Source organism: Dendropsophus ebraccatus, chromosome 3 (genome assembly GCF_027789765.1).
Source record: "Dendropsophus ebraccatus isolate aDenEbr1 chromosome 3, aDenEbr1.pat, whole genome shotgun sequence".
In the NCBI taxonomy this organism is placed as follows: domain Eukaryota; kingdom Metazoa; phylum Chordata; class Amphibia; order Anura; family Hylidae; genus Dendropsophus; species Dendropsophus ebraccatus.
The window spans coordinates 54,024,104-54,043,559 of NC_091456.1; the positions used below are offsets into that span (position 1 = coordinate 54,024,104).

At 41.4% G+C, this 19,456-nt stretch overlaps 1 protein-coding gene across 3 annotated transcripts; it reads right to left on the bottom strand.

Moving 5' to 3' along the window:
- Positions 1–2,396: 2,396 nt before the first annotated feature.
- IDNK (IDNK gluconokinase) lies at positions 2,397–18,995 on the bottom strand. 3 transcript variants are annotated; one of them, XM_069964242.1, is made up of 5 exons: positions 18,866–18,995; positions 17,598–17,628; positions 15,498–15,584; positions 7,816–7,859; positions 2,397–2,815 (listed from the first exon to the last, which is right to left on the bottom strand). In XM_069964242.1, the coding sequence occupies exons 1-5, from the start codon at positions 18,901–18,903 to the stop codon at positions 2,452–2,454; spliced, it is 564 nt and encodes a 187-aa protein (XP_069820343.1). In that variant the 5' UTR covers positions 18,904–18,995; the 3' UTR covers positions 2,397–2,451. The 3 variants fall into 3 exon arrangements, with proteins under 3 accessions (XP_069820343.1, XP_069820345.1, XP_069820344.1); XM_069964244.1 differs by having other exon boundaries at positions 18,862–18,913; XM_069964243.1 differs by lacking the exon at positions 15,498–15,584.
- Between the last annotated feature and the right edge of the window lie 461 nt (positions 18,996–19,456).

A 19,456-nucleotide genomic window follows, 5' to 3' on the forward strand; every position in this document is an offset into this window, starting at 1 on the left:
AATGGCAAGTTCTATATATGTCTAGCAAGGTCTTGTCTTTTACAAAAAACCTTCCTGGACATGCAATGTACTACAAACCGTTTAGGCTTTTAAGTGTCTAGAAAGGACAAGCAGTGATAGTGGCTGATAACAGAGAGCTCCAGTTAGGAGTACTGTATGCCTTCCTGGACACCTACTGTACCTATGTTCTAGATATGGGGTTAAACGATCCATTTGTTCAGATAATAAGGACAGACTGTGATAATGGCTGATAACAGAGAACCAAGGTTAGCGAGTGCCCTGGCACAATAACATTCCTGGGCAATGTATCTATGTGCCAACTTTGGGGTGAAACGTTTGAGGAGTTTGAATGTCTATTGAGAATAGATAGAAAGACAAACAAACAGTCATTTACTTGTATAATATAGATGGTTAATACACAAAAACACAGAAAAATGCAACAGCTCACCGCAATGGCAAGATACAGACCCCCTACAGACATGAAAATAGTTAAAAGCAGCCCCCCCCCCCAACTGCTAAAAAAATCTCCATACAAAAAATGAGGCTCTTGGTTACCATTTGCAAACATTGTAAACCACCCCACCACGATAAGGTGGCTTCATATCGGGGGGGGGGGACCCTACACTGTACTTTAGCCTCTCCATGGCGTGTAATACGCCTATGCTCTGGACATGCAAGATTCATCTTATACCGGCCACCCAGGTGGTGTAATTACTTTTGCCGGTATAGAATGGATCCTGCATGCCCAGAGCATAGGCTTATTACATGCCATGGAGAGGCCAATGTACAGTATGGTGTAGGTCCATCCAGAGCATGAGGCCACCTTATTGTGGTGGGGTAGTTTACACTGTTTGCAAATGGCAACCAAGAGCCTCATTATTTTTGTGGAGATTTTTTTTTTAGCAGTTGTGGAGGGGGGGGGGGGCTGCTTTTAACTATTTCCATGTCTGCAGGGGGTCTGCATCTTGCCATTGCAGTGAGCTGTTGCATTTTTCTGTATAGAACGTTAACCCTCCAAAAATCAGTTTCCAGTTGCAGGAATGCAAAAAAAAACTTTGAAGAGCTCTGGGCAGGCAAAGATCCTTCCGGGGTATCAGGTCCTTGTTTCATCATCCTTTACATTTTCAGGAGCTAACAGCAGTCTTTGAGGCCCTGGGGTCATCAGAGCCACCTGATCGCTGACAATACGATGTCAGTAGCACACCTGTGACATCAGGGAGGAACAAAGAAGAAGGATATGAAGATTCTGGCAGCTCAAATATTTACCTGGGCAGAGGCTTATCCCCGTCTCTATTCACAGTTCATTTATAGAGCTTCAACAATGCTCAGTCAGACTAATAGGGCCAGAAAGACTTAAAACCAGGAGAAGGGAGTCTAAATAAAGAAATATGTTGTTTAATCATAGAAAAATTGGGGGAGATGTATCAAACATGGTGTAAAGTGAAACTGACTCAGTTGCCCCTAGCAACCAATCAGATTCCACTTTTCACAGATACTTTGGAAAATGAAAGGTGGAATCTGATTGGTTGCTAGGGGCAACTGAGCCAGTTTCACTTTACACCATGTTTCATAAATCTCCCCCACTGTTTTTTAGAAGGAAGTACCTCTGTGCTTCATAGAACCACCACAAAGTTTACTATTTGCAGTGTTTAAATAAAAAAAAAGTGGGTTGGTGAGTGGGCGCTCTGGCATACAAGTAGCAGTATAAGCTGGTTTATAACTTTCCTCCCAGTCACCTTCTTTAGAGAATCCTACAGAAACTGGTTTTAGAAAAGATCAAAATGATCACGTTTGCTCTCCTGTACCCTACTTGGCAGTGTCGGTGCAAGGAACTACTTCATCCCATGAACGAAGCAGTGGAAGAATGAACACAAGTAAACATTAAAAACACTGCTGTGCTAGCATAAAAGCCACGGCTCCTTTAAACTGCTGATCGGTGGTGGTGGTGGGGGGTTTGTAACCATCGGATCTAATTACTATGGTTCTGTGTAGGGATGGTCCGAACTCTCGGTAATGATTCCCGCTGTCTGCCCGCTCTGTGCAGCGGGCGGATCCAGCGGGAGGACCACCTGGAAAACTGGGATACAGCCATAGCCATAGGCTGTATCCCAGTTTTCCAGGCGGTCCTCCCGCTGTATCCACCCTCTCCACCGAGCGGGCAGACAGCAGGAATCTGATGCCGAGCGTTCGGGTTCATACGAACCCGAACCTCGGAGGGTTCGGACCATCCCTAGTTCTGTGTAATATGGTGAACGATTTCAGGTTAATGACAAATCTCCTTTGCGTTCGCTTATCGTTAATGGTTAAAAATCGCTTTGTCTAACATAGAACCTTAATAAAAGAACATGGTCACATTAGACAAATCAATGAGCCTAGCCCATGTTCTGGACATCAGGTTTAATGTAACTTTTGAATGCAAACTTTGTAACATAACACATTCTCCTTCCTTCCCTATGGCTGTCTGCATATCCTAGACTCCAGCTCAGCCTTTATATCAGACACTATTTCTGCGATATCCTTCTCAACATTTACAGTCATGAATAGCTCAGGTGCTGCTGGAGGCTCCAGTGTGTCAAACTGGGACTGTAGTAATGCTGATGGCATGAAATGTCCTTTCCTTTTCCGCAGCCGTTCAGAGATCAGTTCCATTGAACCTTGCAAATGGATGAACAATGTACATGAAGAAATGTCATCTTCTTTGCGTTGCCCTTGATCCTCAGAATTAAGTGTGTTTTGACCAGTTGTCAGGGTTTTCCTGTAGGCTTTCTTCAGTGCAGAACATGCCAGTACCACATGATGACCACAGGCCTTCTCTCTACAAGAGAAAATTATGATTATCACCTGCATATGATATTATACGCTTGTATATATTTATGAGTTTGGCTCAGTGCCCCCCCCCCCCCGGCACAATTAGGGTATGTCCACACTACAGAATCACCCACGCAACTCACCCGCCGCGTATTCCACAGCTTGTCCGTGCTCATGGTTGCGTGCATCTCCGCTGGTCCCATAAGCTTCATTCTATGGTTTGGCCGATTCCGTCCGCCCGAAGAATTAACCTGCGGGGACGAGATGCGGAATCCGCGGCAGGTGATCCGCTGGTATTACTTAGTGTGGACATACCCTCAAAGTGCAAAGGTAAAAATCAAGGGGGGTGTACATAATAATAATCTATGTTCATCTAAGTGACTGTATTTCTTCATGAAAACGATGTACACGTATCTTGGCAGCTGGCTAGCACTAGTTGTCCCCAGTAAAAGTAGCAGAATAACATTCTTTATTTCCTGTTAACATGTTGCAGTCAAATGGTTGCTGTGGGAAAGTCACATACGCTAGCATAATGACATGTTATGATTCTGTTGCCCTGACCTTACTGTGACAAATAACATCTGCCTCCACCAATGAAGGAAAACACCAGACATCTTCTCTTGCTGCGGCTTTATTACTCTAAATGTTTGTTTTTACAATATGTGTTACAATTAGAGATGAGCGAACCTGGAGCACGCTCGAGTCGATCCGAACCCGAGCTTTTGGCACTTGATTAGCGGTGGCTGCTGAAGTTGGATAAAGCCATAAGGCTATGTGGAAAACATGGATATAGTCATTGGCTGTATCCATGTTTTCCAGACAACCTTAGAGCTTTATCCAAGTTCAGCAGCCGCCACTAATCAAATACCGAATGTTCAGGTTCGGATCGACTCGAACCCGAACCCGGTTCACTCATCTCTAGTTGCAATCAAATACTTTACTATTCAATTAATAGTTGTGGACTTATGCACTCCGCTGTATTACGGCTTTGTTTTGTATTGAGCCATACAGGTATAGGGCTTCTACTGTGTCTTTGTATGCTTCCAGTTTCATTTCATTTCATACTATTTCACATTTCATTTCATACTTATCTAAAAAAGATTGGCTGCTGAAGATGGTGTATGGCACAACATTGCTACCCAGTAAAGTGCAATACCCTGGAAGCCATGTGCTACAGTACAGTTATCTACAGTTCCTGTCTGTTGAGCCAGGGCTAGCTAAACCACCTGGGGTGCGACTGCCACTGATGAGGGACTAAGACCTGCCCACACTTAAAGAGTTACTCAAGTCACCTAAGCAGTCCGCAGTGAGCTTTCATCACCAGACAGTGGTTAGAGAAGTGCCGCCTAGGTTACACTGTCCACCGATGAAATGAAGCGATATTAAGGAGAGGGTTACAGTAGAGTTTTAAAGGGAGCTCCAGGTGGAGGTTAAAAAAATAAAACTTCTGCAGAAGCATATAGCCTTACTTACCTGTCTATCCCAGTTTTGAAACTACCAAAAATCCATTTGTTTGGGGATGGGGGGGGGGGGGTTGTTCTGTATTGTGTCCTTCCTGGTTGAGCAGTTCCTAGAATGCAATGCTTTCCCTCATCTGATCATCACAGTCCCACACCCATCACAATCAGTAAAATTAGTGCTGCACCTCCTTCTGGCCATTCAGAGATGGCGAATCACTCAGGGGATTGGGGGATCCAGCCAAGCCTCCTGTGAGATCACTCACTGCCCCCTGTCTGCATCATTAGCCTGGGCTCAGAAAACACACACAATGTGAGACCGAGGCATGGAAGATTTGTCTCCTAAGGTGGGATAGCAGAAGGAGCAGGAGACAATGTGGATTGGCACAGGGGCCATTTTTTTTTCACTTCCTGGATTTCTATCAGCTACCAGTGTGGCAGAACCGTACAGATACGGTAATACATTGTAAAGACACATCTATATAACTTTTAATGTACTTTTAATAGAAAAAAGTTTTTCTTATCCGGAGTTCCACTTTAAGTCATGCACCAGTGCACTGCACCAGCGGGTTATGGGGACACTTAAATGGGTGTGACAAGTGCCGCAGTGATATTGCAACATCCTAGCACCTACTAGTAACACCTGCAGCTTCTGGGTTATCACCAAAGACCCAAATAACCACTGGCACAGGTGTAAATGAGATTTGATAGTATGTATTTGGTACAAATGTGTTATAGGCTATGTTCACACTACATATTTTTTCATAAAACTCTGGCCGTTGTTGCACATTGCAACAATAGCTGTGATTATTACGAAAAAATATGTTACCTTGCCGTCTATGGCACATGGTATACCCTCCGTCCGGGATCCCTAGCAGCATCACAAACAACTGACATGTCAGTTTTCTGCAGCCGCTATTCATTGAATAGCGGCCGCAGAAAATCCTGTCAGTGCACACTATGGAGTGAGCGGAGAGTTCTGATGCGGGCACACACGGATGCGCCCGCATCAGAACTCTGCGGCCCTAAAGATCATCCAGGGATGATTATTTTTAGAGACCGGCCATTCTGTGACACGGAACGGCCGGTCTCTTACCCAGTCTAAACATAGCCTGAGGTTGTAAGCTAACAGGTTCACAATAAGCGACACTAGAGGGTCAAATTTAACAATTCTTATTGTTTTACCCTGAATGACATGACAAATAAAGTGTAATAATGAGCAAAATCTTTTCTGTCTAGATGTCACTGCATATGAACAAAAAACATTAAACCATTAGACCTTGATAAACACAGTAGGGTTTCCCTAGGTTGATCCTGATGGACTCTTGTCTTCTTTCCACCTTATTAACTATGTTACTTTGTTAATATGTTAAACAATGCAATGTCAGTCTCATTGACATAAGATTACCCCAATATTTCCCATACATTTTACCCTTGACCCTAATCATGTACTCTACAGAAGATGAGCATAGTAGAATGATCTCACATAAGTAACAGCCAGATGTGGAGTGCAGTGGGAGTCCTACATTGCGGCTGAAATGCTCTTTTCTTTATGGTCACTGGTGATTGCTTTGGAAAGCATTTAGACATGAGTGCTTCATTAATCTTTCATGAGACGCTCTAGTGATCAAAACAATCATCAGAACTCGCTGCATTACATCAGAATATGATAAAAAGGTGTATGTGTGCATGGACAACATGTATGAGGAGATAGATTTCACGGAGGTTTCATTCACATCGAAGAGCCAGAAAGAAATAAAAACTCAATGTGCTTTTCATTGGAAGTAGAAGCATCCTCATGAGGTTTTATGGGTGCCATTGTATGGTTCTGTACAATTCATCAGCTGTAATACGGTATTGTGCATGAGATGGAAAGGAGTGGTTAAGTTACCCCTTTACACTCCCTGGTGTTCTTCTAGCTTCTGCCTACTCAGTCGCCTCTGGCAGCCGGCAGTAGCCATCTGTACAATGACAGGCCACTCAGCCAATCACTGGCTGCGGCACTTTCCCATCTCGCCAAATGATTGGCTAATCTGCCTGTTAGATCATAGGTGTCTTTGGCAGTGCCAGTGGCGGTTGTAGTGAGTGTGGAGAAGCTAGAAGCAAATTAGAAGAGGTAAAGTATATACACTTTATTATTTACTATATACAGCAAGGGCTGCATGGACATCACTAACAATATCCAGCAGCCTTTGCTTCACAATCATTAAGCTGTCTAATAGGCAGATCAGCACTCGCTTACATTAAATGTCTGGCCGTGTAATACGGCCCACAGGAATATACAAATTGATACATAAATGTAACTACAAACAGATACTAGCTCTACAATCTTATCTTTTAGGAACAATGAGCTTTCTAATGCCGCCCACATATCCGTAGCATATTGGAACAGGTCCTTGACCAGTTTTAGCCTGTATGATTTTAACTCTTCAGGGCCATCTAAAACCATCATAGTATCTCAGATACCAAGAAAGCTGGGTCCTAGTCTAACAATATAAATTATAGTTTTGTAACAGCTCGAGGTCTGCATTTTGGTTATGATGGGTCTGACTGTGGCCCCAGTACGTAGACAACATATGAAAATTTGGCTGTGCTGAGCGTTTAAGTGTATGGTGAGGTGGTGAGAGATAACTGGCTGAAAGCTATTAAAATGTATATACTGTGAGTTAGAAGAGGCTTTTAGTGGATTTTATGTTAAGTTATGGGCTTATTTCCTGAAGGTTCTCCACCCTAAGGTTTTGTGCACACTACGGAAAATTGGCAGATAACATCAAGTGGATTCCGCTCACGCCCCCACTTGAATTTCCGCCCGTCCCATATGCTCCATTATATTCACAGGCAGATTTCGCCGTTCGCCCAAAGAATTGACATGGGTATCTGCCTGAAGTTTCTGCCTCTTTTCCATAGTGTGCACATACCCTTTCCATAGTGTGCGTTCACACTGCGGAATACGCACAGAGACTTTAAGCGGATTCCGCCTTCCGGCCTCCACTTGATGTTCCACCCTTTCCATAGACTCAATGATATTTGCCAGCGGATTCCGCCAGGGGCCCAGAATATGGACGTCAGGTGGAACTTTAAGTTGAGGCTGGCCGGCGGAATCCGCTTTAAGACTCTGCGCACATTTCGCAGTGTCAATGTACCCTTACATGATAGGGGCTTGTTAACTTTCTTAGGACCTTATCCTAATCCAATAATTAATGGAATAAGTGATAAAGATAGCAGTAACACCGACTACGAGATCTTGTGCAGACGAAGGTGACAAATGCTCTGGGTACTGAACAGTGGTTGTCTCTGCTCCTCCAGCTGGCTGTACCCCAAGACCCTTTTTTATTTTGGATAATATGGTAAAATCCTGTCATTTGACCACATTCTCACATGAACACTTCTACCTTGACTTAGATAAACAGATAGCAATTAGTTGTCCATATATAAAGGAACATTACCAGCAAAGTAGGAGGTTCCACACATGGAAATGCATTACCTTACTGTGTTCCCATTCATCTCCACCTAAAGGTAATATTGATTTGTATGCAGAATGTATGCTCACCTCTTTAATAATTCATGCAATGAACATAACCAAGGATATCTGTCCTGTCAAACAAAACAAATATTAATAATAAATAAATATTCTTATTTGTCATGGAAAAAAATCAGCACAACACAACTTTATAAGACTATTATTCCTCCAGTTAGGCCGGGTTCACACTACTTTTTTTTATCCATTTAAAAAAAAAGAGAAAAAGACAGGATAAAAAAATATAAGAGAAACAGATTGCTGAACTCAGGGAGACCAGCCAAACGACAACACTGCCGGCTGCTAGTGAAAGCGCTCAATGCAGTGAAGTCCTAGGTGCATTGCCCCCTGGGAAACATGAATATGCAAAAGAGGAGCCCGTGGAGCCTCATTGAAGAGTCTCAAAACACAGGACTAGCCAGATATCCCTCCGGGAAGGACCCAGCCAAGGGGCAGCTCCTGTTAGGAAACCACCAAAACCACCATATTAAGTGGCCCTAAAAGTCAATATAATGACAAGGGATAAACCAAGGCCAGGTAACCATCCACATACAGCTGTTTCTATATCTGGCTAGTCCTGTGTTTTGAGACTCTTCAATGAGGCTCCACGGGCTCCTCTTTTGCAGGATAAAAAAACAGATGCATTTGTTTGCATCCATTTTGATCCGTTTTTCCATTGACTTCCATTATTTAAAAAAAAATCAAATTGCATCTGTTTTTTTTTAACGTACACAAAAATAATTCAAAAAGGATAATGTCATCCCCTGTACCATCTAGTCATGCCTCCATGAATATAAAGCTTTCAATAACCTAGTAGAAAACTAGAGAATGTGTATACTTTCATACATTGATTTATGTTAGATACTATCAGTTTTGTCAAAAATCCACTATAAAAATCTCATATGTATGGCGAGCTCATGACTGCCCTCCAAGCAGTGTAAACATGTGAAGGAAACAAGCACAAGACATGTTGGATTTGAACAGGCCAATCCTTTGCTTTGCCGCAAAATGTCAGAGGGGTCTAACAGCAGCTTGTCTCTTTTTTAGCCAGCTGAGTCAAGCATATATGCAGTGTCAGACTGGCCTACCAGAGGACCGGAGAATCCTCCGGTGGGCCCCCAGCTTTAGAACCTGCACAAACACTGACTGGCATGTTATTTTTTCACTGGTTCTTCATTGGTGGGCCCCAAAATCATTTCCTATGGCGGGCCCCAGATACTCTAGTACAACTATGCATCTACAGTATATGTATATGGAGAGGTAAAAGGAGAGAGCTGCACCCTCAAATCAGAGCCCACAATCCACTTGACCAACACTTAGAGACTAAATTTAAAGGGGTTTTCTCATGTAAACAGATTGGTGGAGGTCTAACTACTGGGATTTCCACTGATATCTAGAATGGGGACAAAACTGTCATCAGAATGAATGGACTGTCTCACGTGTATATAGCTGCTTTGTTGATTCTCTATAGGGTTACCAAACATTGCCAAGCACTTAAAGGGGTATTCTGCTCATTTTTAACTTTTAACATGTTGCTGCCCTGCCAGACAACATAACAAACAGGCAATTTTACTTCTGTGAACAATTTTGTCCCCGTTCTCAGGGTCAGTGGCGGTCCCAGCAGTCGCACCCTACTGATCAATTTTTTTATCCCCTATCCTGTGTCTTTGGATAGAGAATATCTTCATCAGATGTAAGATAGATCTGCTTTATTAATGTATCAAACACTTAGGGGGAGATTTATCAAACTGTTGTAAAGTAGAATTGTCTTAGTTGCCCATAGCAACCAATCAGATTCTACCTTTTATTTTTCAAAGAGTCTGTGAGGAATGAAAGGTGGAATCTGATTGGTTGCTAGGGGCAACTGAGACAATTCTACTTTACACCAGTTTGATAAATCTCCCCCTTAGATTCTTTTTATATTTAAAGCGATTGTACCATGTAAAAAAAAAAATTTGCAGGACCTTATCGGTGCCGGCACAGGGATCCCAGTGGCGTGGTCCTATTTTCAAAACACTGCCTAATCCCCGTGCTCAGCACCATTTTGTTCTTGTGCATCGGCCCGGCTCTAGGCAATGGAGGCGGGGCCAGTGTGACAATATCCCCTCCCCTGAGTGACACGTCTCCATTAGAATCAAGCAGGACTTTATCACTGAGGGCAGGGGATATTGTCATATTGGGGGCGCCAGGCCCACTTTCCATTGCATACAGCCAGACTGGTGCACAAGAACAAAACAGCGCTGAGAGTGAGAACCAGGCGGCATTTTAAAAAAAGGACCTTAACATCGGGATCCCCATGCCAGGACCGATAAGGCACTGCAAAAAATTTTTAATATAGGTCCGATAGTAAATTCACTTTAAGTTCTTTTTCAGACAGTAGTTTAGTGTTGCAATAAAAAAATAAAAAATAAATAAAAATATAAAATTGAAGCCAATACTATGATTCTCAATCACTTTTACCAAATAGAACACATTGCTGCATGTAAAAGCAATTTACAGCTACTCCAGCCTATTGTCCGCTTTATCCTTAGGACCATTCCCCTAGTTTCAATTTCCCAAAAATGTTCTTATTGCTTGTACAGTATCAGTAAGGAGACAGGGAGGACACATAGCTGAAACTTCTCGCAGGAATTGATTTTGGGCCAAAATTCTGCTGAAATGCATTCCCTTCTATTTCTCTTTGGAGAGAAACAGAACATGTCAGATATGATAAAAATGAGTGATAGGTTTGCCAGTTGAATCTAATATGAGCTGGGACCCCTGGAGGAGATGTCACTATCAGTCAGCATTTAGCAGTGCCCAGCTATCACCTTAGCAAACAGTTTAGTCAAGACGTATTCCAAGGATGACAAGCTGGGAAGCTGCTGGCTGACTGCAATAAGCAGAGGGTTCGGGCATTCTACCTCCCATTAGTTCAAAGGGACAATGTTCGGTCACAAAATAATGATTAGAAAGGGAAAACATATTCACCACAGCAAAGGTCAGTAAAGCTGGAAAATAGACAGCTAAGTGGGCTCATGGACCATGCCAAAATTTAATTTCATATTTTTTGTTTTTTCTATCTCACTATCTAAGAGCTTAACTTAAGAAAGTTTTCTGTCAGATCAACTGGTGTCAGAAAGTTATATAGATTTGTATATTACTTCTATTTAAAAATCTCCATTCTTCTAGTATGTATCTGCTTCTGTATGTCCTGAAGGAAGTGGAGTATTCTTTCCAGTCTGACAAAGTGCTGTCTGCTGCCACCTCTGTCCCTGGTATGAACTGTCCAGAGCAGGAAAGGTTTTCTATGGGGATTTCCTCTGGTCTGTTCCTGACAGGGAGGTGACAGTAGAAAGCAGTAGAGTCAGACTGTAAAGAATACTCCACTAACTGCAGGGCACACAGCAGCAGATAAGTACTAGAAGACTGGATATACTTAAATAGAAGTAATTTAAAAACATTTTGTTTTGTTTTTGTTACCCCTTTAAAGAGGCACTGTCACCACTGTTTGCTTACATTCAGTCTTCCTCCGTGTGACGAATTTCACTGCTGTTCAGCCTTTTAGTTGTTTCCAATGTTGTTTTGTTTTTTTATTGTTATGGCTTAGTTGTTTGCAGGATCCCGGAGAATACATAGTATACTTAATTTGGGCTGAGCCACTTGGTTCTCTGTGGTTTTACACTGGAAACTCCTCATTCAAACAAGGCTGTAAGGGGGATGTACTTTATACAGTATATCTGTTATGTATTGTCTCTAGAAGTCTTACTTCCAAGAGGCCTAACCTACACTGTGGTTCCTTTAACTGAGGTGGAAGGGGAGGGGGGCTGCCACTACTTTCCAGCCTCCATGAAGAGGCTACATTGCATATTATAGCATCATCTCTTGTTCTAACTCCCTTTGAATATAAATGCTAAGCTTATATTGATCATAGTGCTTTTTCAATCATGATGCAGCCCCAAGTGTAACATGATCAGAGTTGATCCCCATACTGGACTTGAAAAGTGTAATACATTTGTACCCGGATTTCTATGGAGACAAAGCTCTGTGGGAATTGGCTTTGGTCCAGGTTTGCTTGGTGCTGATGTCAGCCCTGGTCCTAATGCATATCACTTACACTGTGTTGGTATATATACACTGAAATATATGAAATCATCATGTACAATGGGAAATTCTAGAATGACTTATACCACCATGCATACAAATCAGTTAATCGGAAAAATACATCTTGAAATAAACTACATTCTCTAAACCTATAGCTTGTATGGATACAGTGACAATATATATATATATATATATATATATATATATATAGTGGTGCCTTGGATTACGAGCATAATTTGTTCCGGGACCGTGCTTGTAATCCAAATCCACTCTTAAACCAAAGCACATTTTCCCATAAGAAATCATAGAAATGCAGACAATTGGTTCCACACCCCAAAATAATAATTTATTATTCTGAATGACATGTAAAACAGATGAAACAAACATTCCGAAACAGCAGAATATGTGATATTATAAGTTACTGTACAGTAATGGAGAGGATGGGAAACACAAGGGCGGACAGAGACTGCAGGGAGCATGAAGGAATGAGCAGGGCAGATGTGGGCACATACATGCAGCACTCTCTGTCCAGGGAGAGAGGGGTTACAGCTATGAAGAGATTACCTCCACAGTCCTGTCCCCTGATGTAAGCCTCAGCCTGAAGTGGATCTGCTATGATTTGGAACGTGAGGGAGACTTCCTGGGTGAGAGTACAGTGCTGTAGACCGCGCTATGCAGACTATACCCCTCCCCCACTCGCACTTCCACCCAGTACAGGGAGCTCTTAAACCAAAGCAATGCTCTTAAACCAAGTCACAATTTTGAAAAATTTGAAAAATGGACATGCTTAACATAGTGGCCAGCATTTTGATTTTATGTAATCTTGTTAAAAATATTAATAAATCAGATTAAAAAACGGATTCCTCTTTTTAAAAATAGCACGGATCCGTCACAGGCGTAATACTATTCCACTGCAAGGGGCAGGAATCATTCAGCAAAGAGTATTTGTAAGGGAATAAAATATGCTGCAAGTCTTTTTATAGCTACTTTTTTATCATCTCTCTTTCAACAAAGGGACAATAGTTCTGGGTACACACATATTTACCTGTAGAATGTAGCCAGGTAACCCAATCTTTAGATCCGAACAGGTATGGGAAACCAATACTGGAGCAAGCTGTGTCAACAACCCATATTTTATCTTGTTATATCTTTTGCTTAAACAGCGGCTATATGACAATTACTTATCCAGTTCACCTTTATAGGGTGTATACTTTCAGCTGGTAAGATGTTGACCCACATTAGAGCTCATCTTACTTCAGTTTTCTATTTCATTAACCTGTAGCCAATCCTCACCCGACATACAAGTATGAAAGGAATTGTTAGTCTCACCATGGGCAGCAACATATAAAAAATAATGTTTGAGTGGAATCCCCCTTTAAGAGCTATAATACTATTGTCTACTTTCTGAGACATACTTTGTCATGTTTCTAATGCATATATTTATGTATTGTGTTCACGTTATATTATCTGCTCTTATGTGCACTATATGATAAGTAAAATGAGTAAACAAAAAGAGAGATTGGGTTTCTAGGAAACTTCCACTCCTTACTATATTGCACAAAGTAAGGTCATACATATGACAGGACTGCACAGCTATTGACAATCCTTTCTAGCTCCTGGAATTATTGTTCCATTACACAAATGTCCTGTTTGTATTTCCTCTACCACTGACCCCTCTGTAAGAACTGACCCATAGATGCTTACAGTTTCTACCTTTCCCTACATCAACTGGAGACACCGCCAGAAGGGATATAATTTGACTATTAGAAGGGTTAAATAGGGAAAAAGAAAAACATTGTCATAAAAAAATATTGAAAAATAGGCCTGTACCATGAATAGAGACCCTCGCCAGTTTGTGACATGTAATGTGTCCAAGATGACATGGATGAGGGTCCAAGGGAAATCTCTTCTATAAACAATGTTAAAGTAATCTTGTCACTATGTAAATGTCAGGACTCTTTTAGATACAAACCACAAGTTTATAGGTTTAGTAATGATCATTTTTAGGTTCAGTGATGCATTGTATGCTGTTGAAGTTAATAGTTTTTTGTGTTGACCACTCACTCTTATGACTATCTATGATTTGCAATATATTACAGCTTTGTTGTAAAAAATGGTTGCAACACATCTGCCACATAAGAATTTACTCTAAAACTGGCCATACATTCGGATTGGCTGTTCTATTGGGCGGCCGTAGTTTCGCAGCCAAACAACGCCCATTATTTAAAAATAATGGCCATTGTTTGTGGAATGTTTACCAGCCTCCAGCATTGTTGTATTGAGACATGACCACTGTAGTCAATGACAAACTACAGCAGTCACAAGAGCCGACATGTCCCTAGTGAAAGCTGGTAACAGAGATAGGTGGAGATTCTGGAAAGGGTCATGATGGGAGTGACAAGGGATTGGTAAGGTGCATATACTTTGGTGATCAAGTGCTTAAAGTGAATGTATCAGCAGGTACATTAATAGACTGGCTCCAGCGTGGGGATACCAGTGCCATGGTCCTTTTGTCTGAACCACGGCCCAGTTCCCACGTACTGCTCCAGCCTATTCCTGGTCACTGCCCGGACTGAATGACTGTGTCACGTTCTGCCCTCCCCTCTGTGACACGGCTCCATTAGAATCAAAAGGAACGCGGCATCTCTGTGCTGGTGCCAGTCTATTTACGTAAAGATCTTAAAGCGATGTGCCTGCTGGTACATTTGCTTTAAAGGCCCTTTTACATGGGCTGATTATCGACAACAAGCTTTGCTAGAAATGCTCATTCGGCTGATAATAAGCTTGTGTAAAAATGTCAGTGATCAGCCAAGGGACGGGGAAATCTACTTGTCAGTTGAGCGCATCTTTTGTGCAGCCCTATTAATCATAGTTTATCGGCCCTGTGTAAACAGGAGATGTACGGCCCATAGCAATGTATTTAAATAGCCGCACAAAGGATACAGGGATCGTTTGTGCCGCCCAGCCACTTGATTAATTGTTCCCCGTAAAGGCCCTGCAAGAGAGTGTCGATCACACTGATGGCTGGAGATCGCACCATCTAAAATTGGGAAATCTACATTGGGAAATCTGTGACACAACTTTGCTCAATTTGGTCTGGATAGGGTGTGAATTCCCATAAAGAGCATGACTGGTATGTGTACAAGAATGTGGGTGTACAGGAAAATAGCAGACTATCTGATATGTTGCCAGTAATAGTCAGATATTGCAACATCTGTACCTATAAAAACAGTACAAGTAAATAACATGAGGACTGTTATGTACCTGAACAAGCCTGTAAATACAGTTAGGAAGATATTTTACTTGTCTGCGTGTTTAGGCATAATTGAATAATAACGGGGTATATATAAAATAATTGGTATAGGGGAAGTACTAAGTAATACACATAATAGGTATCAAAGCAATCTACATACTATACAAGTATACCCACCTGTGTTGTGATACATGTATATCAGTCTATTTTTCAAACATAGGCCACAAACATGATCTGAACAAGCCCTAAGGTTCCCGGCATCGGATATAGGTGAATACCCGGTGTCTTGGGGAAATATCAGCCTTCTCCAGTAAAATCTTCTTTTGCTCTGCAGTCATGATAAATTTGTATAAGACAAATATACACTTCGCTGCAATACCTGATCATCTAATGGTATCCCCTGAGACATCTTCTTTTTATTTTCCACAGGATGATAATCATCTGCATCATAGAATTTATATCCTAACTGCAACAAAACAAGTGGAACACGTGATGCAGATCATTCCACATATCATCTTTGCAGCAACAGAAATACATTGAAATGCCAGATTTTGAATTACGACTTTGTAATTTTCTATTTTATATTTCAAACCATCTCTAAATTGAATGTAGCGGCTAAGGGCATTCTCACCTTCTGCTAGATCCTAATAGGAAATGTTACAAAGAGGTAGATGGTACTTATACTATGGTGCTCCAGTACAACATTTTTATGTAATGAGTAGAGATGAGCGCGGGATCGCTCAACATTTGAATACCAGTGGCTGATGAAGTTGGATGCAGCCCTAGGGAGTCCTGGAAAACATATATACAGCCATAGGCCATACTCTGCAATGCTCCCCTTGTGACACCCCCTTATAATTACTGAGACACCCCTCTCCAGCAGCCATCACTGTAGAGGGGTGGCTCAGTATTTATTAGTGGAGCAATGATAAAGGAGTGTCCCCTATTAGATTCCCTTTAAGCTTTAGATATATTGCAATCCTTGTTCTGCCAGTTCTATGCTCTAAAAGCTAATCCCACTAATACTGTTAATGGAGATGTACATTTGCAAATCCACCAAGCAGATTGTTTTGTGATACCATGTATTCTGAGCACTGGTATCGGTTTCTGCCAGTGAATAATACCATATCATTACATTTCATAGAGAACACAAATAACTTTATATGAAGAGATTGCGATATATGTAAGAAGATCCTCAGCCATCAGCCGCTCATTGCTATTACACGTAGTGATGTGCGGTCGGTGACTAATCATTTTAGGTCTGGGCCTAAAGAAACGATCAACTAATGATCGTTCTATCAGCTGATCGTTGTCCCTATTATACGGAACGATCATTGTTCTGTGTAATGGGGCCCTAAAAATAAGTAAATTAATAACTGGTCTGAACATAAGGACCTATTCCTAATCAGACAGATATCGCCCTGTGTAATAGGACCAGCATATAGTTGACAAGCATTTAAAAATGATCTTCCTGTGTAATAGGACATGTTTGCCTATGGCTGATTAACGCTAGGGCAGCATGAACAATCTAGGGATTGTCTGCGCAGCCGTGCCACACAATGATCGAGCCGTATAATAGGCTCTAGGAGAATGACACTCATTTACAATGCGGTTTGGACTGTGCAGACTTTTACTGGACAGTCTACAGATCATAGAAGCCCATAGTTTTAAGTACCAAACATTCAAATTTATTTCTCTTGTCCAGATGTCACCTCTCTGCTACCCAGAATCCCAGCGTGTCTATCAGCTGTATTTTCCTTTTTTCTATGTTTTCTAAAACTCAATATTTTACCCTCCTCCCCCACTTAATCTGTCAATTATAGTAAATGGTTGCACTCTCTCCCCTCTCATCCAAGGTTAAGACTACCACGTGCAGTAAATGCATCATGTAGGAACAACCTAAAGGGGCTGCTCTGATGAATCAGCACACCGCCATGTCTCTTTGTTGGGACAATGCAGACACTCAGCACAAACTGCTCTGGAATGCAGCTGAAGGGATATTGATTTTCCTGCAGCTGCTCACCCAAGTGTCTGGATTGCTATGATGGAAGCATTATAGATCATAAGGAATAGATGAGATCATTAGGGCTGTAGGCGGCATTCCCTAATGCACAACACACAGTCAACAGCATTGAAACTGTAATACAAAGTGCAACACATGTTACATAGACGTTATCTATAGGGAAATTATAATTTTATATAATGGTCACATATAATTATGGATTATTTTAGGATTTTAAACTGCAGATTAATTGTCTTTTTTTCTTGTGTACAAAAATGTTATTTTCATAAGTAATATTTTCAGATCACTGGAGTAAAGGAATTTCTTCTGTTCATCGGCTGATCACCGGTAATTGCTGATCCATAAATGAAAAATGGAAAAATGAAGAACCTTTACAAATTTCACAATCATACTTTGCATAGAAAACACTTTAGTTTTTTTCTTTGTCAATTCTCATGCAATACAAGAACACCATACCTGATCTGCTAGGAGTGATCCTACTTCAGTTCTGTGTAAGGACACAAACAAAAAAAATTTAAATGTACAAATTGCTTTATGGACACCAAAGCAATAGTGAGAAAAAGGGAAAGACAAAACACATGGCTGTTGTTTGGTGTTTTATGGTCAGTTCAAACCCTATTTGTAGTCTTGTTTGAGGCAGGAGCAAGTGAGCGCCAACTTATAAGATTAGCGCTTGCTTGCTCCTTGTTGCCTGCTTGCTGCCAGCAGTATTACACGTGCCAACAGCGGGTAAGGGGTGGGGGGTCTTAAAAATTTTTCCAACATGTTGGAAGACAAGAATCAGTCGACATTGTGCATGTCAGCTGATTGTTACCTTTTAACAATAGCTGTTACACCAAGTGATTATTGGTCATAACGGACAAAAATCGGCTCAGTATGGCCGATAATCAGTTGGTGTAATATTGCCTTAAGAGTGGATTCAAAAGGAACCATAATTGAAGGACTTATACAGTAAGGCTATGTTCACACTACGTATGTGACTGGCCGTCACGGAACGGTAGGTCCCTGAAAAGATCATCCCGGATGATCCTTAGCGCCGCTAAGTTCTGATGTGGGCGGATCCGTGCACACCTGCATCAGAACTTCCCACTGCACTCAATGGAGCGAGCAGCCGGAGCCACTCGCTCCACTGTGTGCACTGACAGGGTTTTCTGCGGCTGCTATTCAATGAATAGCGGCCGCAGAAAACTGGCTTTGTGCGGCCGGATGGAATCCCGGCTGGAGCGTATACTATGTGTATATGCTCCGGCCAGGATTCCATTCATTCCAACACAACGTTTGTTTTGTATAAATCACAGCCGTTGTTGCAAATTGCAACAATGGCTGTGATTTATGCAAAACATACGTTGTGTGAACATGGCCTAAAAGTGTTAGACTCTCAACCCTCATAGGTAAAACCGAAGAATCCCGATAAAAAACATTCCTGGACACTTTCTTTAAATAATAAAGTGGTTTGCGCATTGGAGTTCATAAACTACTAATACAGTAACATCATCATTATCATCCTGCATGGATCCAGCCTGTGCCTTATTCACAGGCCACAATATGAACCTTCACTAAACACAAGGCTAGTCTCCTCCCAGAGCACACATGGGAGTAGCCTTTGTCCTTCTCCTCCTGTCATCAGAACAAAGCAGGATTTGCAGTGTCAGATGTCTTTGTAACCTCTTTATTGCCAGCATATTGCAATGCACGGCTGCTTCACACAAAGAAAATATACCTACTTCCCAGATCCGCTCACTCCCATCACAACGAATATCATAACTTCAGGCCCAGGCTGCCACCAGGAAGAGACAATGTGATCCCTTCCTGAGCTCTGGCCGTTGTATACCGAGCTTAGCTATGCAGGCCTCACAGTGCAATGCACAGCAACAAGGAAGTGAATAACACGCTCTCCAATAAGCTTAGTCATTCCCCCCTTGCACTGCTATTTGTTCTCATTAGGAAATCATTATGTCAATTATGTAAGCATGAAAAAAAATCTAATGGTGTTACATAAAATTTAAGTTATTGATTAAAAAATATTAACATTTTACAGGAATCAGTTCACTTATATACAAGTGCATCTCAATATATTAGAATATCATCAAAGTTTTTAATTTTTTTAATTTTTTTTTTAGTAATTCAATTAAAAAAGTGAAAGCTCTATATTGTATAGCGTCATTACAAACAAGTGAACTTTTTCTAGGGTTTAGTTATGTTAATGATGATTATGGCTTACAGTCAAGGAAAACCCCAAATTCAAAACCAACTGTAAAAAAAAAATAAAAAAATTCTTAACACGTGAGTGTGTGTGTGTGTAATTTGGGATTAAA